Source organism: Perognathus longimembris, chromosome 17 (assembly GCF_023159225.1).
Source record: "Perognathus longimembris pacificus isolate PPM17 chromosome 17, ASM2315922v1, whole genome shotgun sequence".
NCBI classification, from domain to species: domain Eukaryota; kingdom Metazoa; phylum Chordata; class Mammalia; order Rodentia; family Heteromyidae; genus Perognathus; species Perognathus longimembris.
This window is the reverse complement of record NC_063177.1, coordinates 18,389,926-18,415,468: the sequence shown is the minus strand read 5'-3', so window position 1 is coordinate 18,415,468 and position 25,543 is coordinate 18,389,926. Positions and strand designations below refer to the sequence as shown.

Here is a 25,543-nt window from a genome sequence, read left to right as displayed (position 1 = left end):
CTCTTTGATGTAACAGAATTCTTAGTGGATGATATCTTCTTAATATTTAAAACATATTAAAGCTGGGCACCTGTAGCTCACACCTAGGTCCTAGCTATTTAGGATGTTGATGTCTAAGGATCAAGTTTTTGTTTTTTGCCAGTCCTGGGGCTTGGACTCAGGGCCTGAGCACTGTCCCTGGCTTCTTCTTGCTCAAGGCTAGCACTCTACCATTTGAGCCACAGCGCCACTTCTGGCCATTTTCTGTATATGTGGTGCTGGGGAATTGAACCCAGGGCCTCGTGTATACGAGGCAAGCACTCTTGCCACTAGGCCATATCCCCAGCCCCAAAAGTCCACTTTTTTTGGGGGGGGGGCCCAGTCCTGGGCCTTGGATTCAGGGCCTGAGCACTGTCCCTGGCTTCTTCCCGCTCAAGGCTAGCACTTTGCCACCTGAGCCACAGCGCCCCTTCTGGCCGTTTTCCATATATGTGGTGCTAGGGAATCGAACTGAGAGCTTCATGTGTAGGAGGCAAGCACTCTTGCCACTAGGCCATATTCCCAGCCCAAATCAGTGACATTCTTTTTTTTTTTTTTTTTTTTTTTTTGCCAGTCCTGGGCCTTGGAATCAGGGCCTGAGCACTGTCCCTGGCTTCTTCTTGCTCAAGGCTAGCACTCTGCCACTTGAGCCACAGCACCACTTCTGGCCGTTTTCTGTATATGTGGCACTGGGGAATCGAACCCAGGGCCTCATGTATACAAGGCAAGCACTCTTGCCACTAGGCCATATCCCCAGCCCCTAAGGATCAAGTTTTGAAGCCAACCCCTTCAGAAAAATCTGAGAGGCTCTATCTCGAATTAAGTAGCAAAAAAAGCTGGGCTCAAAGACAGGGCTCAAATGGTAGGTAGAGTTCCAACTATGAGCAAACAAAGCCAAGCCCTGAGTTCAAGCCCCAGTACCAGCATAAACATATACACACAAACGAATTAGGGGAATGTGGCTCAGTGATTAGAGTACTTAGCTATATCATGCTAAAGGGACTAGGTTTGAGCCCCAGTAGTACAACAAACAAGCAAACAAAACCATTAACTGAGGGCATATTTCCAATAAGAACGACCCAAACCCCTTTGGCTATAAGAGGAATCCATCTCAAATTGCCTTAGGCAGAAGGAAGAGTTGACTGTCCAGTGACCAAAATGAAGAAAGAGCAAGAGTCAAATTGACATCTAGGATAATCGGGTCTGGGGATTCAATACCATCAGGGCTCCTGGTAGTTTTTTGTTGTTTTGTTTTGTTTAGGGGCAGTACTAGGGATTGAACTCTGGGCCTTGCTAGGCAGAAACTACCACTTGAGCCACACCTCCAGCCCCCTTTTACATTGGTTATTTCAAAGTAGTGTCTTGCTTCATGCTTCCCCAATGTTGCTGGTGATGGCAAGTGCACACCACAGCACCCAGACATCATACTTGCCCCCATAGCTGGGATAAGTATATGCTACTGTGACCAACCTTTGGTGAAATGGGTCCACTCTTTTCTATTCTCCAGTCTGCTCTTTGACTCAAAATGCAGACAGCATGGTTTGCCTAGTGAAAGCTGCTAACAGGAAATTGGAGGGAAGTATTGAGTCTGCAGGGTTTGTCCTTCAGGCTCCCTGTCTGTCAGATTGCTGTGAGTTGACTATATTTCTCTAGTAAAGGCCACTTCACCTTTAGTCAGATGCCATGACTCCGGATAACTCTCCATATAGCTATCCTCTCTATGTTCTGGACATTGCTCCCTCCCCTTGTCTCATGAGACTTATTGTGTTACAGCTTTCCATCACGACTAGGCTAGGATTCTAAAAACTGCTCAAGTCTTCATAAATAGTTCCTGTGTAAAAAGCTCCTCAAATCACTGAGTTCTGGCATGCTATCTGTTTTTTTTTTTTCTGTCATCCTAACTACCAAAAATGATAAAGTATATTCAGCGATACTTTGCTTCACCTTATGGCCACATTCCCATAAATCATGGAGGAGAAGAAATTTTCACTCTACTGACAACAATCATAAATGAAGACAAATAGGAAAATCAAATTCTCTTATGTATGTACTTTAGTTTAGCAAAATTCCTGTGTCTGTTATTTTGGAATTATGACTTAGTAAATAGATAACTATAATAAGCAGAATAATGGCCCTTCTACCCCAAAGATGTCATAATTCATTTTTTAAATGGGTAGTCATTTAATACATGGGGAAAAACATCTTATGAAACAAGCTGGTAATAAATAATAGGATAACTTCTTATTTTTTATTGTTTATTTATTGTGCTGATACTGGTGTTTGAACATAAGGACTAGGTGCTGTCCCTAACTGTTTTTTGCTCAAGTATAATGCTCTCTACCACTTGAGCCATATCTCCACTTCCAGGGTTTTGATGGTAAATTGGAGATAAGAGCCTCAACAGACTTTACTGCCTAGACTGGCTTCAAAACACAATCCTCAGATCTCAGCCTTCTGAGTAGCTAGGATTACAAACTTAAGTCACTAGTGCCTGGCTACCTTCACTGTGTGTGTGTGTGTGTGTGTGTGTGTGTGTGTGTGTGTGTGTAGTATGTGTGTATATATTCACATATATGTATAGCATATATATATGCTATATATATATACATACATATATGAATAGAAAACTTGGAATGTTCTGTTCAACACTGTTGCTTCTGTCCAATGATTATACATTACATTCTTCCCTTTGCTTCTGTATACTTTTTGAAACAAAAGTTATTTCTCAACCAAACAAGTTGTACTGAACTGAAAGTTATTAAATGCCAGTGATTAGGAATCTAATAAGCAAAGCTAGGTGCCCAATACATAGCTTGATTCCTGAAATCCCATGAATATTGTCTTCCAATGCAAAATGACTTTGCAGATGTGATTAAGGGATCTAGAGAAATAACCTGGAGGGGCTAGGAATGTGGCTTATCAGTAGAATGCTTGCCTAGTATGCATGAAGCCCTAGGTTCGATTCCTCAGTACCACATAAACAGCCAGAAGTGGTGCTGTGGCTCAAGTGGTAGAGTGCTAGCCTTGAGCAAAAGAAGCTAGGGACAGGCTGGGAATATGGCCTAGTGGCAAAGTGCTTGCCTCGTATACATGAAGCCCTGGGTTCGATTCCTCAGTACCACATATATAGAAAACAGCTAGAGGTAGTGGTGCAGCTCAAGTGGCAGAGTGCTAGCCTTGAGCAAAAAGGAAGCCAGGGACAGTGCTCAGGCCCTGAGTCCAAGCCCCAGGACTGGCAAAAACAAAACAAAACAAACAAACAAAAAAGAAGCCAGGGACAGTGCTCAGCCCTGAGTCCAAGCCCCAAAACTGGCAAAATAAAAGGGAAAAAAAGAGAAATAACCTGGATTATCATGGTGAGCCCAATCTAATCATATGGACCCAGCAGAGACCCTTCTTTGAATGTGGTCTCTGGGAGATAGAAAGAGAAGAGTCACAGAGATGGCAAGATTAGAAAGTTTTGACATCTTATTGATGTTTTTGAGATGCACAAGACTATGTATAAAGACTCAAGGTTTCTAAGAGTTAAGAGCAGTCTAGCTAACAGCTAGAAAGGAAACCAAGACTTTAATCTTTGTTGGGCATTAGTGGCTCACACCTATAATCCTATCTACTCTGTAGGCTGAGATATGAGAATTACAGTTCAAAGATAGCCTGAGCAGGAAAGTCCTTGGGACTCATATCTCCAATTAACCACCAAAAGCTGGAAGTGGAGCTGTGGCTCAAATGGTAGCCTGCCAACCCTGAGTGAAAAGCTAAGGGACAGCACCTTAGTTCTGAATTCAAGCCCCAACACTGGCACCTGTGCACACACACACACAACACACACACACACACACACACACACACACACACACACACACACACACATATAGTTTAAAGCCAGCTTGGATAGAAAGTCTACAAGACTGACTCTAACCAACCAGCAAATGCCAGACTGGAGATGTGGCTCAAGTGATAGAGCACCAGCTGTGAGCAAGAAAGCCAATGAGAGCACAAGCCCCATCTCTCCACAAAAGAAACTTTAGTCTTTTATTTCCCTGAGGTATAAAGAGGGGAAGTGGTTTGGTATTTTAAATCATATGTAATTTTATTTTCATATGTGACTTTTGAAAACACAAAAATCAAATGGTAGGCATTGATTTCTGCTTTTACCTCATTACATTGCTTTCTACAGATTTTCTGCTTGAATGAGATGGAGAAACTAAAATCCAATATTATAGTTAATGTTTCATTTCCAACCATGATACAAAGAAAATTTTACCTAACTTAGGCACTTCAAAAATACCATTACTCTGTCCAGAACATTCTTCCCACATTATTCTATCACCTTAAACCCTCTAGGAAGCAAACTATAAAATTTTATTAAGGAACATACATTTACTTTGTTCATTTGCTTGTGGAGGTAAAGCTTGAAATCAGGGCTTTACACAAGGCAAATGCTGTACCACTGAGCTACAACCCTAGCCTGAACTGAATATATATATATATATATATATATATATATATATATATATATATATATGAAAGTTCTTATTGTATTTTTTAAATTTTTTACAAAAAATTAATTACAGGGGCTGGGGATATGGCCTAATGGCAAGAGTGCCTGCCTCGTATACATGAGGCCCTGGGTTCGATTCCCCAGCACCACATATACAGAAAACGGCCAGAAGTGGCGCTGTGGCTTAAGTGGCAGAGTGCTAGCTTTGAGCAAAAAGAAGCCAGGGACAGTGCTCAGGCCCTGAGTCCAAGCCACAGGACTGGCAAAAAAAAAAAAAAATTAATTACAAATTTAAAATATACATAAGAAAATTTCCAACATAGTAAATGAGGGTGGGGATATGATGACATCTTTTTCTCAGAAAGGTTCTATTCAGAGAGCTTATCTCACTACTGAACAATCAATGAAGGGCTTATTGAATTTATAGATGTTTGGCTAAATAAAGTACAATGAAAAACAAGCTTATTTTTAGGCATATTATGAGCCTCTTATGTTTTGTATTCTGTTTCTTGTCTGAAATTAAGAATGGTCAGTGTATAGTATTTTGGAGAGGATAAATAGGAAGGAATTATTTGGAGTTGGCTAAAGATTTAGACCAAGAAACACAGCTAGTTTAAGACTTTCCTTTAAAAAAATATGTTTTCAAAAACCATTTTTTCAGGCTAGTATATTTATAACAAATAACAAAGAAAAAATAAATTCAGAAAGAAACTAGAAGCCCAAATGCCATTTTGTCCAGGGCTGGTGGTTAGAATATGTTCCCTTAAAAACACACACACACACAAAATGGGATGGGAACGTGGCTTAGTGGTAGAGTGCTTGCCTAGTATGCATGAAGGCCTGGGTTTGATTCCTCAGCACCACATACACAGAAAAGGCCAGAAGTGGTGCTATGGCTCAAGAGGTAGAGTGCAAGCCTTGAGCAAAAAAAAGCCAGAGACAATGCTCAAGCCCTGAGTCCCAAGCCCCCAGGACTGGCCAAAACAAGAAAAAGAAAAGAAAAAAGAAATGTACTCTCTGCCTTACGTATCAAACTGTAACCCCTCTGTACATTATTTTGACAATTAATTAATTAATTAATTAAAAACCACAAAATATGGGCTGGGAATATAGCTTAGCAGTAGAGTGCTTGACTTGCATGCATGAAACCCTGGGTTCAATTCCTCAGCACCACATAATCAAAAAAAGCCAGAAGTGGCACTGTGGCTCAAGTGGTAGAGTGCTAGCCTTTAGCAAAAGAAGCCAGGGACAGTGTTTAGGCCCTGAGTCCAAGCCCCAGGACTGGCAGAAATAAATAACATGTATTAGAAACTTAATCTTCAATGCAGCAATACAGGAAGGTGGTATCTAATAGGAGATGGTGAGGCTTCGCTCTCATAAATGGATTAATGCAGAGCATGAAAGGGCTGAAGTCACAAGTTTGACCCCAATTCCCTTCCTCCTTTTCATCTTCCACTATGAGCTGATGTAACCAGAAGGTCTTTGTCAGGTGCCAGCCCCATGACATTACACTTCTCGGTTCCCAGAACTTTTTGAAAGAGAAATTTATTTTTATAAATTACCCAGTGTATGGTATTCTGTTTTGGTACAACATATACCAGACTAAGATATCAAGTATAATGATGAAACACTTCTTCATTTAAAGAGGTCCGTAGCACATTTGAGATCATGGAGACAAGAGAACATTTCACTTTACAAAGCAAGATTCAGCATATGGCAGCCGTGGATCCTCTAGTTATATTTTCTCTTTGATTCTAATAGTTACTTTTTTTTAAGAACATATAAAAAATACACTGTACTTTTCCTAGTTAAATTTGTTTTTGCTATAAAGTATAATATTGTATAGAATGTATTTTTTGTCATTGTTTGAACTCAGGGACTGGGGGCTGTTTCTGAGCTCTTTCACTCAAGGCTAGCACTCTACCACTTACAGCCATAGCTCCACTTCTGGTTTTCTGGTGGTTAATTGCAGGTAAGAGTCTCATAGACTTTTCTGCCTGGGCTGGCATTGAACGGAGATCCTCAGATCTCAGCTTCTAGAGTAGCTAGGATTAATAGGTGTGAGCCACCAGCACTGGTTTATAGAATGTATTAATACTGCTTTTTTTTTTAATGCCGACCTGAGGCATTATTGCCAGTCTTGGGGCTTGAACCCAGCGTCTGGGCACTGTCCCTGAGCTTCTTTTGCTCAAGGCTAGCACTCTACCACCTGAACCACAGCTCTACTTCTGGCTTTTTTTTTTTTTGTAGTCTCATATATTTTCCTCCCCTGGCTGGCTTTAAAACTTGATCCTCAGATCTCAGCCTCTTGAATAGCCACAATTACAAGCATGAGCCACCAAAGCCCTGCTTAGTATTGTTTTCTTTAATTAATTTCATCTCTGCTAAAACAAAAAAAATATTGAACAAGATTCATGAAGATTTTGTTACAACCTATATTTAGGTTATGACTTACAGATTGAAAACTTCTTAGAGGTGAAAGAGACAAAGAAGATTCAAGCAGAGCCAAGCACTAGTAGCTCACGCTGATAATCCTAGTAAGTCAGGTGGCTGAGATCTGAGGATCATGGTTCAAAGCCATCCCTGGCAAGAAAGTCTATAAGTCTCTTAACTCTTAATTAACTACCAAAAATTTGGAAGTAGATGTGTGTCTCAAGTGGTAGAGTGCCAGCCTTGAGTGAAAAAAAGCCAAGTGAGGCCCTGTGTTCTGGTACTGGTGTGTACACACACAGAAGAGTGGGGATACAAGGAGAATGAGAAATACTTAGTAGGGTAGGGGGAGAGCTACAAGAGAGTGGTATCCAATATTCAAGCAGAGAAAACTATATCAAGAAATTAATTGTCCCAGGGCTGGGAATATGGCCTAGTGGTAGAGTGCTTGAAGCCCTGGGTTCGATTCCTCAGCACCACATATATAGAAAAGGCCAGAAGTGGTGCTATGGCTCAAGTGGTAGAGTGCTAGCCTTGAGCAAGAAGAAGCCAGTGACAGTGCCCAGACCCTGGGTTCAAGCCCCAGGACTGGGAAAAAAAGAAAAGAAAAAGAAAAAGAAATGAATTGTTCCCTGAAATGTTACCAGGAAGCAGATGATGAGGGCTGGGTATTAACTAATGAGGTTGAAAATGAAAGAACATAATATAACTCTGACTAGAAAAGTTTTGGTGTGATCAAAGCACATTATATACGTCATAATGAATTATTATTTTATACATTAACTAAAGAACAGTTTGGTGCAGTGATGGGGACAGAGACCTCACTGGAAACTATATTTATTTGTTTATATGGGCTTTTTTATATATATATATATATATATATATATATATATATATATATATATATATTTTAGACTCAATCTTGTTTTTTTTTTTTTTTGCCAGTCCTGGGCCTTGGACTCAGGGCCTGAGCACTGTCCCTGGCTTCCTTTCACTCAAGGCTAGCACTCTGCCACTTGAGCCACAGTGCCACTTCTGGCCATTTTCTATATATGTGGTGCTTGGAAATCTAACCCAGGGCTTCATGTAATTGAGGCAAACACTCTTGCCACTAGGCAATATTCCCGGCCCATTTCTATATTTTCGAAACATTCTACAATGCACTTTTCTTACTCCCCTCCCCCCCCAAGTATAGAGGTTTGAACTCAGCTTCTTGCTTGCTAGGCAGGTGCTTTATCCCTGAGCTATACCTCCAGCTCCTTTTTGCAATGGTTTGAAGAAAATGTCTACTTTTTGCTGGGCCTGAACCAAGGTACATCTATTTTAGGCATTACCAAAACTGAGATAATTTGTTTGTTTGTTGTTGTTGTTGTTGTTGTTTTGTCAGTCATGGGGCTTGAACTCTGGGCATGGGCTCTGTCCCTGAGCTCTTCAGCTCAAGGCTAGCACTCTGCCACTTGAGCCAGAGCGCCAATTCTGGTTTTCTGGTTGTTAATTTGAGAGAAGAAGTTCATGAACTTTCCTGTCTGGGGTGGCTTTGAACCTCAGTCCTCAGATCTCAGCTTCCTGAGTGGCTAGGATTATAGGCTTGAGCCACCAGCGCCTGGCCCATAACTAAGATAATTGGCACATGCCACCATGCCTAGGTTCTTCCATTGAGGTGGAGTCTTGTGGACTTTTTGGTTGGAGTGGCCTTAATCCATGATCCTCCCAAGCTCCATTTCGCAAACAGCTAGAATTACATGGGAGATCTACCATGCCCAGCTTTCAATGCACTTTTAACATCAGAAATGCAATTGATGCCCAGTTTTATCACAATTATTTTTAACTATGTTTGTTTATTAAAATCATATTCTCTCGAAAATGTTTTCCTATGGAATATCTTGTTCCTGAATACATACAATGTCACTGTTCTTAAAGCTAAAGGACATCCAAACTTAGTTTTTTTCCCTCTGTCCTAAAAAGCTTCAACAAGAATATGGTGTCTGACTACTCCTGTCTAAAGAAATCCTCTCTTCTCTACAGGAGTCAGACTATGTTTTACGCAATATGATGGTTGTACCATACAAGGGTCTAACAGAAATCCACACAAGCCCCCCTACCGTCTCCAGGAAGTCCTGCATCTTCAGGTATGAGACGTGTTTGTTTCACCTGACTTCCAGAACACATTCCCCTGGGGTGAGACAGACCTAGAAAGCATAACTGTTATTAGTATACTGTGTCTTACTAATATACTAATTCTTCACTAACTATACACTGAGGTATTTGGTCTAAAAATCTTACTATTTTTAAATTAACATACAGAAAAAGTCACTTTTCTTGCATCCTATAAGATTTTGTTTCCATTTTTGCTAGTCCTGGGGCTTGAACTCAGGGCCTGGGAATTGCCCCTGAGCTTTTTTGCTCAAGGCTAGCACTCTACTACTTGAGCCACAGCTCTACCTCCAGTTTTCATGGTAGTTTAGTGGAGGTAAGAATCTCACCGACTTTCCTCCCCAGACTGGCTTTGAATCTCGATCCTCAGAACTCAGCCTCTGAAGTAGCTAGGATTATAGACATGAGCCACCAGCACCTGGCTAATCCTGTGAGTTTTAGTAACTCATATATTATAAAACTAGAAAAACAGAATACAGACAATTCTAACTAGGGATACTCTGCCCAGATCCTCAGTATGCCTTTTTTGTTGGCTGCTGTAGGTACTGCTGCGGGTAGCAACCCCTCACACTGTCTCTGGAGTGCCTTTAAGTGATGGGTCCCCTCCAAAGTAGGTACCTAAGAGTTATCTCAATACTATTCTACCACCCCAAATCACTACCAACACCCAAAGCATCATAGAACAAATGACTAACTAGTGCTAGCATACAAGAGGCTCTCCCTTGCCTCGAGGTAGGGCAGATTTCATTTATTTTTTGGTACAATTGACCTCTGTGATCTCCCTCTTGGGATGAAGCTGGGACTAGACTGAAATTACATTTGTACTTGTCTTCTTTTGTTCCCTACACTGTTTGCCTCTGTCTCTCACAGGTATCTCCAGAGAGCACTCCCTCCACTAATTATTCACATCTTTGCCTCAGGGTATGCTTCTAGGGAACCTAACCAAACACAAACATCAGTCATTCATTCTAACATTCAACCAATGCGTACAAACAAAACACCAATACTACACTGACCTCCATATAAGTATATGGTAGAGACAATGAAGCAGAGCCTTATAATGCAAAGAGATTTGGATTCTATGACTTTAGAGTGGGTAGTCAGGAAAGGACAGAGAAAGAGGCAGGTACTGGTTGCTCATACCTGTATTTGGAAGATTGAAACCTGAGATTTCAGATTCAAAGCCAGCCCAGACAGGAAAACCTATGAGGCTCTTATCTCCACTAAACTACTAAAAAAAAGCCAGAAGTAGAGCTGTGGCTGAAGTGATAAAGCTCTGGCCTTGAGCAAAAGAAGCCCAGGGACAGTGCCCAGGCCTTGAGTTCAAGTCCAAGGACCAGCACACACAAAAGAAGAGCAGATTTCTTGATAATGGACATTCTTACTGGGGTGAGGTAGAATCTCAATGTTGTTTTGGTTTGCATTTCTTTTATGGCCAGTGATGTAGAGCACTTTTTCATATGTCCCTTGGCCATTCTCATTTCCTCATCAGAGAAGTCTCTTTTTAAGTCTTTAGCCCACTTGTTGAGGAGGCTATTGTAAGAATGTCCATTATCAAGGAAACTAACAATAACAAATGTTGGAGGGGATATGACCAGAAGGGAACCCTACTTCATTGTTGGTAGGAATGTAAACTTGTTCAGCCACTCTGGAAAGCGGTATGGAGATTCCTCAGAAGGCTAAACATAGAGCTCCCCTATGACCCAGCAGGCCCACTTTGCCCAAAAGATTACAAACAAGAACACACTAAAGCCACCAGCACAACAATGTTCATCGCAGCACAATTAGTCATAGCTAAAATATGGAACCAACCCAGATGCCCCTCAGTAGATCCATGGATTGGGAAAACGTGGTACATATACACAATGGAATTTTATGCCTCTATCAGAAAGAATGACATTGTCCCATTCATAAGAAAATGGAAGAACTTGGAAAAAATTGTACTAAGTGAAGTGAGCCAGACCCAAAGAAACATGGACTCTATGGTTTCCCTCACAGGGAATAATTAGCACAGGTTTAGGCTAGTCACAGCAGAGGATCACAAGAGCTCAATAGCTATGCCTTTATTAACACATAAGCTGATGCTAAGTGAAATGAACTCCATTTTATGGAAATGAGTGTTAATTACTTTCAACATGCCATGTGAAACTGTAGCTTCTTTTGTTGATGATCCTCTTGTATCCCTTTTACCCTGGATACTGTATATACTGGTATTAGAACTAGGGAAGTGAAAGGAAATATCAAAATTGAGAGACAAAGGATAAAAAGACAAATGACTCCAAAAGCAATACATACAAAACTATTTGGTGTAAACCAACTGAACAACTCAAGGGGGGAAGGGGACGGGGAGGGGGAGGGGGGCGAGAGGCGGTAACAAATAGTACAAGAAATGTACCCATGGCCTTACATATGAAACTGTAACCCCTCTGTACATCACTTTGACAATAAATAATTATTATTTTTTTAAAAAAAAGAGCAAAGAAAGCTTGACCCAGCTAAGCCCAGCCAAGGGAGAGAAGCATTGGAAATCAAGGGGTGTAGTGTTCCATGCAAATGAAGTAGCAATGTATGGACTGGTGGGCTGAGGTGGACCCAAGAGAGAGAACAATTTGACACGTTTGGGTGGGATGTTGTGATCAGCCTGATGTTTAATACCCTGATGTTTATTTGGGTTTGGTTTCAGAGATTTCCTCTTTAAGTGTACAGATAGTTCAGAAGTTATATTGGCCTCTGCCTGTGGAGAAACTCACATAGTAATTCCACTTCGTGACAAAACAGGAGAGGCTCTAGGAATCCTTGATGTTAATATCGGCAAGATGAGGATGATATTTTTTCAAGAATATAAAGATCTACAGAAAATGACAAAGATGATCCAAATTGCCTGCTATGAACTACTAGATGAATTAACTGGCGATACACAGAAAAACCTCATCTTAGGTACTGTGAATGGGGTGACAGTCTGTATTCATGGGTTTCATAGGTTTCCAGAGAAATCAGAGAGACTGAGATGAGGGATGTGCTTACTTTTTTTGGCAGTACTGGGGTTTGAAACTTGGCGGGGGCGGGGGGGGGGGGTGGGTCTTGTCATTGCTAAGCAAGCACTCTACTCCTGTAGCCATGCTTCCAGCACCTAAAAAGATACATTTGGTGGAATGCATTCTTTCTGTATATAGATCTTTCTATGTGAAAGGAAATTTATTATGCAGTTCTAACCTGATGAGTATGGTCTGTAAACTATGGCAAAGTGCAGGGAATCACTTTATCTTGGTTAGAGTCATATTGTTTTAGAACTGGAAGAACTCATAAAGGCAAGATAGAATTAGCATTAGGCTGGGTACCATTAACTCATGCCTATAATCTTAGATACTCAGAAGGCTGTGATCTCAGGATTGCAGGTCAAAGCCAGCCTGGGCAGGAAAGTCCATGAGATTCTTCTCTTCAATTAACAGGCAAAATCAAGCAAAATCAAGCCAGAGTGAAGCTGTAGCTCAAATGGTAGAGCACTAGCCTTGACTACAAAAGTGTTCTGGCCATGAGGTCAAATCCCAGTATCAGTGAGCATGTGCACACACACACACACACACACACACACACACACACCAGAACTAGCATTAGTAAATTCCCATCATGTGTCAAGCAACTTTTTTTTTGGCCAGTCCTAGGCTGTGAACTCAGGGCCTGAGCACTGTCCCTGGCTTCTTTTTTTGCTCAAGGCTAGCACTCTGCCACGTGAGCCACAGCGCCACTTCTGGCCATTTTCTGTATATGTGGTGCTGAGGAATCGAACCCAGGGCCTCATGTATACAAGGCAAGCACTCTTGCCACTAGGCCATATTCCCAGCCCCGGTGTCAAGCACCTTTTTTTCCCCAAACTCTATCTCTGACACTTTTTTTTTTTTGAGACCAGGCCTTGCACTTTGTATCTTAATAGTTCGGTTCATTAGCAGGTGCCCTGCACCTGAGCCACAACCTCCTGCACTTTCAGTACATCTTTTCAAATGACCTTTGACAGGTGAAGAAAGTGAAGTTCAAAGAGAGAAAGGAAGAAGTGGTGAAAGCTGAATTTGAAAGCCAGGCTTGGATGCTTTTGCCACAATATTACATAGCAATAAGCAATCAGAACATTGCTTTTTATAGAAAAAGCTTTAGGCCACAGAGCCATATCCAAGACTCAAGAGCAAGCTAACAGCAGAGCCAAGACCAAATAAACCCCAGTTTCTGAAACTTCACATCCCCTAGGCTACTCTTAGCACAATACCAACTTAAGAGAGTGGGGTTGGAAGAACACATGGAAACCCTTAACTAGAATGAAGTGAATTACAGGAGCATGTATGGGATTAAGTAGCAAAATTCCTAGCCATTATATAAAATGAGATAAGAAGAAAGAAGAAAACAATACGGTGGTACCAGCCTGTAGTCACAGCTATTTGGGGAAACTAAAGCAGGAAGAATATTTGGCCTATGAGTTCAAGACCAGCCTGATCAACATAGAAAGACTTCATTTCAGCAAAAAGCAAGCAAGCTGGACACTGGTGGCCACTGTAATCCTAGCTACTTAGGAAGCTGAGATCTGAAGATCATGGTTCAAAGACAATGCAGGCGGGCTGGGGATATGGCCTAGTGGCAAGAGAGCTTGCCTTGTATACATGAGGCCCTGGGTTCAATTCCCCAGCACCACATATACAGAAAATGGCCAGAAGTGGCGCTGTGGCTCAAGTGGCAGAGTGCTAGCCTTGAGCAAAAAGAAGCCAGGGACAGTGCTCAGGCCCTGAGTCCAAGGCCCAGGACTGGCCAAAAAAAAAAAGAAAAAGAAAAAGAAAAAAAGAAAGACAATGCAGGCAGGAAAGTCTCTGAGATGCTTATCTCCAATTAACCACCAAAAATCCAGAAGTGGAGTTGTGGCTCAAGTGGTAAAGCACTAGCCTTGAGCAAAAAAGCTAAGGGATACCACCCAGGCCCCAGCCCCAGTACGAGAGAGAGAGAGAGAGAGAGAGGAGGAGAGGAGAGAGAAGAGAGAGAGTATAAAGAGATAAGTGAAAAAAATAAAGAAAATGCTCATTTACGAATGTTTTGAGACTAAGCATTGTTGCATATGATAGCCAATTAGATTCTCACAGCCATCCACGGAAGTAGGGATTAGCCCCATTCTAACCAAGAGGAAAATGATATTCAAAGAGACAATAGAATTCATAAAGGTAAGAGAATAGATTCAAACTAAGTCCTAATTCTGCTACCCAAGTCCTTGCAAGTGGAAATATGGCTCAAATGGTAGCACTCGAGCCTTCAGTGAAAATGCCAAGTAAGGGCTGGGAATATGGCCTAGTGGTAGAATGCTTGCCTCGTATACATGAAGCCCTGGGTTCAATTCCTCAGCACCATATATATAGGAAAAGCCAGAAGTGGCACTGTGGCTCAAGTGGTAGAGTGCTAGCCTTGAGCAAAAAGAAGCCAGGGACAGTGCTCAGGCCCTGAGTCCAAGACCCAGCACTGGCAAAAAACAAAACAAAACAGAAAATGCCAAGTGAGAGCCATGGCCCTGAATAATTCAAGCACCAGCACCAGCACACAAAATAAATACATAAATGCATAAAATAAGAACTCAAGTTTTTGTCTTTTCTCAATGTCTTCTTCCTAAGAGCAGCATCAGGTGTAATTCTATTTCTCTCTGGCTTTCACATCAAGAGAAGTTAAGTTTGTTCGAAAACAATTTTTTTTGCCTAAAATGTAATAATGTGTGTTATACTAGGTTCAGAATCCTCTGAAAAGTAATGTATGCAAATGAACGGTAATGTGAGATGTCATTCTGTTATTCCAGAGATGGAAAGCTTAGGGGAAGTACAGCGGGCAGGAATTCTGTTCTTCCGGATCATGCTGCAGGAGTTGCAGCATTGCCTGCAACAAATCAGTTCCATGAACTTTGTGTCGCTGATGCTCTATGATCATGGCTCTCAGCCAGAGTTCACCCTTCCTCAGGACAAGTCCCATATGTGGGACACCTGGGTAGACATAGTACAAGACATCCTGAGAGGAGTGATCTTATTCTTTCATCCAGAGTTGGAATTGTCACAGGACTTTGCAGAGTGGGATATCTGTAAATTGGTATGTGTTTTTTTTTCTTTTCTAAATTATTCTTTTTATTAAATGGTAATCTACATAAATTCAGGTATGCAAATCATAACAGCACAACCTACATATGTACAAATGCAAGACTCTTCACATAATGAAGACATTGTCTCTTCATATCTAGATCAAGAAAAAGAACATTAGGTGGATACTGGTGCATCATGCTTGTAATCCCAGCCACTTAAGAGGCTGAGCACTGAGAATTCAAAGCCAGCCTAGTCAGAAAGTCCATGAGGCTCTGATCTCCAATTAACCATGAAAAAGCTAGAAGTGGAGCTTTGTCTCTAGTGGTAGAGCACTAGCCTTGAGGGAAAGAGCTAAGGGACAGTGCCCAGGCCCTGAGTTCAGATCCCAGTATTAGCACAAAAGAAATGAATATTGACATCCCCAAAGCCCTCTTCCATACCCTTTTCCCAGAAACCCCCATACCCCAGCCCACAAACTCCAAAGGTAGCCATCACCTCTCTTATAAAACCATAGATTATTTTCCCTCACATTTTATAAGTGCATACTAATAGTTCAATGTGAGTGTTTTGTTGTGATATTACTGTACACAATTATGATACACTTTAATAGCATTCATTCCCTCTATTACTCCTTTGTATATTCACACCAGGCACTGGTGGTTCATGCCTGTAATCTTAGTCATTCAGGAGGCTGAGATCTGAGGAGTATGGTTCAAAACCAGCCCAGCAGAAAAGTTTGTGAGACTCCAATTAACTACCAGAAAATTGGAAGTGGCACTGTGGCTTAGAGTGGCAGAACGCTAGCCTTGAGCAAAAGAGTACAAGGACAGCACCCAAGCTCTGGGTTATATATATAATTATATAAATGAAATTATGTAAACTGGTGAATTGGGCACTCTAATTTGACTTGCTAATGATCCCATACATTTTCTTTTGTTCTTTGCTCACAGTATGTTAACCAATATTTAGTTGAGAGAATTTGTGCCTTTGATCCAACTTCTAGCCATGAAGAAATCATTACACAGACGATTGATGAATATATTAAAGGTAAATTTCCATTTAAAGCACAGTAACTTTCCACTTACATCTATACCCACAGCAATAAAACACAATTGTAAGTAAAAGATGTTTATTAGAGCAAAGCAAATGGCTCATTTCAGTTTTAGGAGAAAATAGAAATAAGTCAAGTGCCAGTGGCTCACAACTATAATGCTAGTTACCCAGGAGGCTAAGATCTGAGGATCCCAGTTCAAAGCCAGCCCAGGCAGGAAAATCCACTAGACTCTTATCTCCAATTAACCACTAGAAAACCAGAAGTGGCACTGTGGTTCAAAGTGGTAGAGCACTAACATTGAACAAAAGAGCTCAGGGACTGCCCAGGTACTGAGTTTAAGCCCCACAACTGACAAAATAAAAGAGAGAAAAAGAATTATCAATGAGTACTTAAAATCTAGAAGAAATCTTCATCAGTGTTCCTAGCCTGCTGTACTCCTAGACTCGGTACCACCTAACTGCTTTTCCTCTTCCTTTTGGGAATGCATGAAGTCCCCTGCTATGATATGACTTTAAGCACCCTCGCCATTGCCACATGTGACCAATTTGTCTATACCCTCTCTCAATCCCTGTTTCACTTTGGTCCTCACCAACCTGCTACTTCTCAACCTAGAGCCAGACCCTGCTGTCAGGGTTCCTTGTATGTATCCCGTCACAATAATGTTATCCATTTTTAACTTTCCCCCATATTGGAGTATGAACTCAAGGTTTCATGTTCTTTTTTTTTCTTTCTTTCTTTTTTGCCAGTCCTGGGCCTTGGACTCAGGGCCTGAGCACTGTCCCTGGCTTCTTTTTGCTCAAGGCTAGCACTAGGCCACTTGAGCCACAGCGCCTCTTCTGGTCGTTTTTCTATGTATGTGGTGCTGGGGAATCGAACCTAGGGCTTCATGTATAGGCGGCAAGCACTCTTGTCACTAGGCCATATTCCTGGCCCCATCAAAGCCTCATGTTCTTGCTCAGCTTTTTTTTTTTTTTTCGCTTATGGCTGGCATTCTACCACATGAGCCACACCTCCAGTTGCAGATTTGTTTTTTCTGATTATTCAGAGAAAGGAGTCTCTCCGATTTATCTGCTTAGGTTGGCTTCCAGGGGGGAGATCCTCAGATCTCAGCCTCCTGAACAGGATTACAGGTATGAGCCACCCTTGCCTGGCAAATGTCCAAGTCCCTCTGTCAATAGGAGCAGATATTGACAGCAGATCTTTATTCTCCATTTTTCTGGTGTTTATTGGCATTGGCTATCTGCCTTTCACAGGTCCAGGAGAGGTTTGGCACTTTTGTGACATTGTACCAGTGTTTCAACGCAATCTCTTCAGGCTTTGCCTCCAATTTTTTTTATAAGCACTACATCCTGCTGCCACCTCACTACTGCCCCTCTGTCTCAGAAAACATGCAAAATTCTATTTCTCTGCTAGTCTACACTTTCAAGGAGCCTGGATGATTGCTGAGCAGCTTGCTTCCTGAGCATCCACGCTCCCCATCCTTTCTGCTTTCCAACAGTGCCCTCAGGTGGCATGAATTATAACTGCAGCTAACAGAACATGAGCTTCTATAGAAGCCAATATAATAACCCACAGGCTTCCCAATCACCATCTGGCTCTCCTAATTCCAGTCTCAAAAATCTTATAATTTTTTTCTTGTCTAGTAGAACTCTTAACATGCCTAGGTTTGATTGAAAAATAATTGTTCTATCCTATTTTTCATCTTTTTTGCCCTTTGCCTATTTTCTGAGAAATTCTTTCACCCATATGTCTTTAATTGTTGGTTTTCTTTTCTTTTTCTCTCCAGTCCTGGGGCTTGAACTCAGGGCCTGAGCACGGTCCCTGATCTTCTTTTGTTCAAGGATAGCACGCTACTACTTGAGCCACAGAGCCACTTGCGGCTTTTTCTGTTTATGTGGTGCTGAGGAATGGAACCCAGGGCTTCATGTATGCTAGGCAAGCACTCTAGCACCAAGCTGCATTCCCAGCCCTGTTTCCTTTCTTCATGTTTTAGTTTCTAAGAACTCCTGTGTTGTTATTCTCTAAATATTTACTTCCTCATATGTCATCTTCTCTGAGTGTATTGATGGTAATTATTTCTTGAAGTTTGCTCACCCCTTCATTTCTCTTCTTTCTTCATGTTTTAGTATGTGGGTCTCTGAGTCTCAAAGGGTTTTTTTCTTAGATGTCTTGAAACCAGTGGTAGTTTATATTTAAGAATGACAACCAGAGACCTTGACCATGGTTCAAGTGATAGAGCATTGCCTAGCAAGCAAGGGGTCCTGAGATCAAGCCCCAGTATCACCAGGGAAGAAAAAAGTGACTCAAGAGACAGAAGAAGGATGATACAGTCTGAGGCTAGCCCAGTCAAAAGCATAAGGTCCTATCTAAAAAGCAAACTAAGAACAAAAGAGCATGGGACATAGCTCATGTGACCCTGAACCTACCCACCTAGCAAGCTCATGGCCCTGAAGGCCTTAAGGCCTTTTAGTCCCCCATACCACCACCAGAAAGGGGGCGGGATGAGCAGGGGAAGAGCAGAAAGACTAAAAGTGAAGTAAAAGTGGATCTCCAGCATCTAAATCTCTGGGTTCTGCATCTTGGGCTGTCAGCTTCTTCTAAAGAGATTCTTCTAGTTCCTTGGCCTGGAGAGAAGACAACCTATTTTCCAAAGTTTCAGGGACCCAATGAGGGAAGCCCATAGGGTCTCAGTATTCAGTTTACATACTTGTACTCCACTGTTTTCTCCTGGTTTTACCCTGGACTTCTCTCACTCAACTGTATCTGGTCTGCCACAGTCCAAAGACTTTCTGTGTCACTCTCTCAGAGAAACTGAGTTGAGGAATGCCTCAAAGATTACTGTGGTGTCTTACCTTATATTCTAAAGGAGAGCTTTAAGAAGAGTTTTCAGAAGAGGAAACTTCCTTTGTTCCATTGATATATAGTAGAAAGAAAAGGAAAAAAAGACTGTTGAAGGGCAGATCCCAGGGGGATGAAGGAGGACCAATGGAGAGGGTGGGCATGGCATGCAGGACAAAACAGAGAAGCCAAGGTTGGGGCTAGGAATATGGCCTAGTGGTAAAGTGCTCACCTCGTATACATGAAGCCCTGGGTTAGATTCCTCAGCACCACATACATGGAAAAAGCTGAAAGTAGCACTGTAGAGTGCAAGCCTTGAGCAAAAAGAAGCTAGGGACAGTCAGAGGTCAGGCCCTGAGTTCAAGCCCCAGGAGTAGAGATATGGCTTGCTGTTAGAGTATCAGTCTAGCAAGCAGGAGACTTTGAGACCAAACTTTTGTATTTAAGATAGGAGAGGCAATTGGATTCTGATGGGATACTCCTATAGAAAGCCAGATGACATGTTGGAGATAATTCCGGAAGCCATGTTTTCAAGCTGAAGAGATGGGATCTTGTTGAATAACAAGATATTTGCCTTGAAGCAGTTCCAGCTTCTGCTTGTTGTACTGGTGACCTCAGTCTGTGTTCTCTTTCACAATGAATTTAGACGACTACACTGGATTTAGTTCACCAATGGAGGAACTGGCTTAAGATCATATAAAGTGGGTTCAGATGTGTGAGTAGATGTACTTCTGAGACTAGAGACTGGTTTTTTGTTTTATTGGCCAGCCCTGGAGCTTGCCTCAGGGCCTGAGCACTATTCCTGTCTTCCTTTTGCTCAAGGCTAACACTCTGCCACTTGAGCCATAGCACCACTTCTGGCCATTTTCTATATATGTGATGCTGGGGAATCGAACCCAGAGCTTCATGTATACAAGGCAAACACTCTACCACTAGGCCATATTTCCAACCCCTAAAGAACTCCTCCTCCTCTTCCTCCTCCTCCTCCTCCTCCTCCTCCTCCTCCTCCTCCTCCTCCTCCTCCTCCTCCTCCTCCTCCTTCTCCTCCTCCTCTTCCTCCTCCTCCTCCTCCTCCCTCCTCCTCCTCCTCCTTCCTCCTCCTCCTCCTCCTTCTCCTTCCTCTTCTTCCTCTTCCTCCTCCTTCCCCTCCTCCTCTTCCCCCTTCCTCCTCCTTTTTCTCCTCCTCCCTCCTCCTCCACTTCTCCTCTTTCTTTCTTTCTTTCTTTCTTTTCTTTTCTTTCTTTCTTTCTTTCTTTCTTTCCTTCCTTCCTTCCTTCCTTCCTTCCTTCCTTCCTTCCTTCCTTCCTTCCTTCCCCTCCCTCCCTCCTTCCCTCCCTCCCTTCCTTCCTTCCTTCCTTTTGTGCTGGCACTGGGGCTTGAATTTAGGACCTTGCTTTCTTGCTATTTTCTGCTCAAGGTTGGTGTCCTACCACTTGAAACACACCTCCACTTCTGGCTTTTTTCTGGTTAATTGAAAGTAAGAGTCTCACAGACTTTTCTGCCCAGGCTGTCTCTGAACCACAATACTCAGATTTCAGATCCTGAGGAACTAGGTTTATAGATGTAAGCCACCACTCCCTGCCTAGCAGTTGTCTTCTAATGCTTCTGTTTGTTACAGTGATGTGTTACAGTTACAGAGAAGGGGACAGAGGGTTGTTGGAGTCCTGGGAGACAGGAGTAGGAGCAAAATAATGGTGTTCTTCTTTTCTTTTCCTGATCTCCCCACCCTAGTGAATTGTGTACTCTTATTGAACAGACTATTAGCTCCTTGTACATGGTAGTAACATTAAGTGATTTAATCTTAAGAGTGATTTAGGAAATGAGACACAAGAGAAACAAGTACTGAAACTGAAAGAACTAATGAAAGAGAAGAGTATTTAGGAAGCTCTGCTGATTCGGGTTAGTAGGCAATTGGAAAGAGGAGGTGCACATTAGCTTTGAACGTGAATCTTAAGTACCTCATTCTTTTTGCTTTGCCCATCTTTACTAATTGTCTACAATTCCTTAAGGATTTGGTTTAATTAATCCAGTGTTAAAGCATGGATCCACACTGAAGTTTTAATTTTAAAACATCCTTTTTATAGTCTCATGTTTCCAGCACAATAAATTCCCTGTTTAATTAAAAGTTTGATTAAACTAGAACCCACAAAAATACCATTAGTAAAGGGTTTAAAAAATAGATTCCTGAGCAGAGTCAAAGGTTGGCCCAGAAATCTTAATAGCTTAGATATATTTGCATAATTTAACATAGGATTTAATAGGCCAAAGCCAAAAAGGCATAATTTCTTGTGGCTACTAAAGAAATAAAAGCAGAATATCTGAAATAATTGCTAAATCTGAACGAGTAGGCAAATATCTGGCATCAGTCCACCACAAGAGGGCAGTAGCAGTCAACTATTAAAGGGTAACCCAACAGCTCTGGAGGCTACATTAGAGAAATCAGTCATTAGAGCGTTCATAGACACAAACATCTTTGTCAAGGACAGGAGAGCAGGAACCACTTCCCAGACTGTTGGAGCTTTTGTCCCTGGCAACAATAAGACAGGAAACAAGCAACAAGAGCTTATGAAAGAAAGCAACCTCACTCCTCATCCTCAGGTCCTCGAGTCACCATGGAGATGGTGGCTAGCTTAGTAATGGCTACAGATTAATAATGGCTCTGCTGGTTGAGGCTTAGCTAAGAACAACGGCAGTGGTATTATTGGGACAGAGTTCCTAATAGGCACTCTGGAAAGGCAGAATAAAGCCGTGGGTAGCCACAGAACTGTGTTATCGTTAAGAAATCAGTTAGGACTGGCCTTTCCTAGGGTGAAATTTTATGTGATTTAGATTCATAATGCTGGAACATAAGATAATCAAAATGATCTTTGGAAACCTATAACATTACCTTGTAAGGTTTCCATAAACCTAATTAGTAAAAAGGATTAATTATGACAAATGTACCCTTAATATTTTAAGTATATATTTTGATTGTTCTAGTATTGCCCATAAAATGAGATGAATGATGTATTTTTAATGTGTTCTTATGACTCCCATCTGTTTTTGTTTTTCATTCATTATTGTCACTAATATTATTGAGCTAAAGACTGGACAAACTTTTAGTATTTGAAAAACAAAATTAAATTATTCCTTAATTTAATGTTATTTCAATCCAACAGTTATTGAATACACAATTGAATGAGGAAACACAGTCCCTTTGTGTTAGAATCTTAGAAAATTAATTGCATTCACATGTTTTAAGTTGGCTTCAAATAAAAATGGAGACTTACTTATGAATATTTCCCACATTTTATGCGCCTTTCCTATGAAATATTGTAGCTTTTGTCATAGAAATACTGCTAGCAGGCTAAACCTAACTCAGGGAACCTTGTTCTTTGTGTTGACAGAAGACAGAGCAAGAAAACACATTGTTTATAAAATCTAGTAGGTAATTATGACTTAATAAGATTTTATATTTAATAGATTTGTTAATAGATTGTTAGTAGATTGTATAGTTAAAACTTACTCACCATGCCTGATTAGTCCCAGACATTTTTTAAAAGAAATAAAGCTATTACTGCCTACAACTGGGGCTCCTAGGTCTGTAAATGCTAGAAACTGCACCATTCTTTTCTACAAAAGTCACCCTAGTTGGAAAACAGATTCTGTCACACTTGAGATTCATCAGATTGCTCAGTTCCAGATTGAAGTTTCCACTAGTATGTTGTTGCCCAAACTGTAAGGAAAATGTACCAGCTGCCTTGAGGAGAGATCACAATGCGGGTGTCCTCCCAAATAGAATTGGTTTTATAGACAAACCCTCATTACTTTCCAGCCAGTGATGTTTTCTGTGGAACTGAGTACATAGATCAGGATGTAGGATGTTGAGTGTGTGTTATGGCTTTTAATAAATTGTGGTGAAATACATAAAAATAAAATAAAGTATAATAAGAACATTTACAGGGCTGGGAATATGGTCTAGTGGTAGAGTGCTTGCTTCATATACATGAAGCCCTGGGCTCGATTCCTCAGCACCACATATATAGAAAAAGTCAGAAGTGGCACTGTGGCTCAAGTAGTAGAGTGCTAGCCTTGAGCAAAAAGAATCCAGGGAGGGCTGGGAATATGGCCTAGTGGCAAGAGTGCTTGCCTCGTATACATGAGGCCCTGGGTTCGATTCCTCAGCACCACATATACAGAAAATGGCCAGAAGTGGCGCTGTGGCTCAAGTGGCCTAGTGCTAGCCTTGAGCAAAAACGAAGCCAGGGACAGTGCTTAGGCCGAGTTCATGGCCTAGGACTGGCAAAAACAAACAAACAAACAAAACAACAACAACAACAAAAAAGAATCCAGGGACAGTGCTTGGGTCCTGAGTTCAAGCCCCAGGACTGGCAAAAACAACAACAACAACAAACAAACAAACAACATTTACAAGCTAGGTACTGGTGGCTTATCCCTATAACCCTAGCGACTCAGGAGGCAGAGATCTGAGAATCCAGGTTCCAAGTCAGCCTAGGCAAGAAAATCCTTGAGACTTTTTTTTTTTGCCAGTCCTGGGCCTTGAACTCAAGGCCTGAGCACTGTCCCTGGCTTCCTTTCACTCAAGGCTAGCACTCTGCCACTTGAGCCACAGCGCCACTTCTGGCCGTTTTTTCTATATATGTGGTGCTGGGGAATCGAACCTAGGGCTTCATGTATACGAAGGCAAGCTCTCTTGCCACTAGGCCATATTCCCAGCCCTCCTTGAGACTCTTATCTCCAATTAACCACCAAAAAGCCAGAAGTAGAGCTGAGTCTCAAGTAGTAGAGTGCCAGCCTTGAATGCTCAGGGATAGTGCCTAGGGCCTGTGTTCAAGCCCAGGATTGGCGCAAAACAAAAAAAGCTTTCTACCTTTTCCTGTTCCCTTATATAGTCCCATAATAACATAATATTATCAATTTGGCATGTATTTGTTTCATGCATGCTTTATTCCCTTTACTATGGCTTTAGAATTCATAACAGTATAATAGAATTTTCCAGGTTTTAAAACTGAAATTTGTATCCAAATATACATAATAATCTACACCATATACCATACTTTTTGGGTCCAATATATTTTTGAGATTTATCTATAATTTTCTAGAAAAGCCACTAACTGCTGTATACTAGTCCATTAACACGAACATTCAAGATGTGTCGACCTACTTTCTTTTCTTTTTTTTTTTTTTTGACCAGTCCTGGGCCTTGGACTCAGGGCCTGAGCACCGTCCCTGCTTCTTCCCGCTCAAGGCTAGCACTCCGCCACTTGAGCCACAGTGCCGCTTCTGGCCGTTTTCCGTATATGTGGTGCTGGGGAATCGAACCTAGGGCCTCGTGTATACGAGGCAGGCACTCTTGCCACTAGGCTATATCCCCAGCCCCGACCTACTTTCTTATAATTACATAATTCTGCTATGGTTTTGATCTAAAAGTGTATCTAATGAGATTAAGTCATAAGGTTGGATCTTATATTTTATGTAAATATATGGTCCTGGGGCTTGTACTTAGGGCTTGGGTGCTGTCTCTGAGTTTTCTTGTTTTCTTTTCTCAAGGCTAGCACTGTACCACTTGAGCCACAGCTCCGCTTTTGGCTTTTTGTTGGTTAATTGGAGATAAGAGTCTCATAGACTTTCCTGGCCAGGTTGGCTGTGAACCACAATTCTCAGATCTCAGCCTTCTGAGTAGCTAGAATTACAAGCGTGAACCACAAGCACTAGGCTGGAACTTACTACTGTAATCATGAAAGCACCAAACTGTCCACACTAACTTTGTTTATTTGTTTCTTGCTGCAGGTCATTCTCGTACCCAAGTATGGGAATTTGGTAATATTGTCATTGAGCTCCTATACCACTGGATTCACATCTGTTTTGTTCTCATAGACCTGAAGGAAAAAGCAAATGATGGCATTATACCTCCTTTGCCCTCCAGGGGTGAAAAACATACAAATTCAGAAATTCCAGAGACTAGTTAATGGACATGGTACTGTATTTAGGATACTTTACCTAAGGAGAAATTTTATGTAAAGTAATCACTTAAGGTCACCATAACCAGTAATATATTTAAGTATGTTCTAGAATATATTTTGAAAGTTCTCTTTTAGTTTAAGCTATCTGCCATGAAATGATTTGGTGAATAGGATGGTTTGCTTTCATGAAAGTCCAAAGTAAAGGAAGATGGGAGTATTTGGTGGGGGAAAATGGCAACTTTATGTTAAAAGAGTACCAAATAATAAAGATTTTAAGAAACAGACTTGCAATTGCTTTTTTAGTTTTTCAATGACTTACCTGAATACCAACACCATTTTCCCTCCTTACTCCATTCTCCTTCCTTTTCCTTAGAAGTCTTTCAAATGAAAAGGAATTCTCCTGCAAAGATTTTGTGATTCATGGAAAAAAGAAAACAGCATTTTTTTACATGACAAAAACACTCAAATTTGAAAAGCATGAAAGAAAAGAACTTAA

The 25,543-nt window shown here is 41.4% G+C and overlaps 1 protein-coding gene across 1 annotated transcript in view; it reads left to right on the top strand.

Annotated features, from left to right (window-relative positions):
* Positions 1–25,323, top strand: part of Efcab5 (EF-hand calcium binding domain 5) — a 121,133-nt gene extending 95,810 nt beyond the window's left edge. The window contains exons 19-23 of the mRNA XM_048365494.1: positions 8,975–9,078; positions 11,787–12,040; positions 14,919–15,202; positions 16,143–16,239; positions 24,875–25,323. Coding sequence (XP_048221451.1) covers positions 8,975–9,078; positions 11,787–12,040; positions 14,919–15,202; positions 16,143–16,239; positions 24,875–25,053 — 918 coding nt within the window. The 3' untranslated portion in view covers positions 25,054–25,323. The remainder of the gene's footprint in view (positions 1–8,974; positions 9,079–11,786; positions 12,041–14,918; positions 15,203–16,142; positions 16,240–24,874) is intronic.
* Positions 25,324–25,543: the final 220 nt, after the last annotated feature.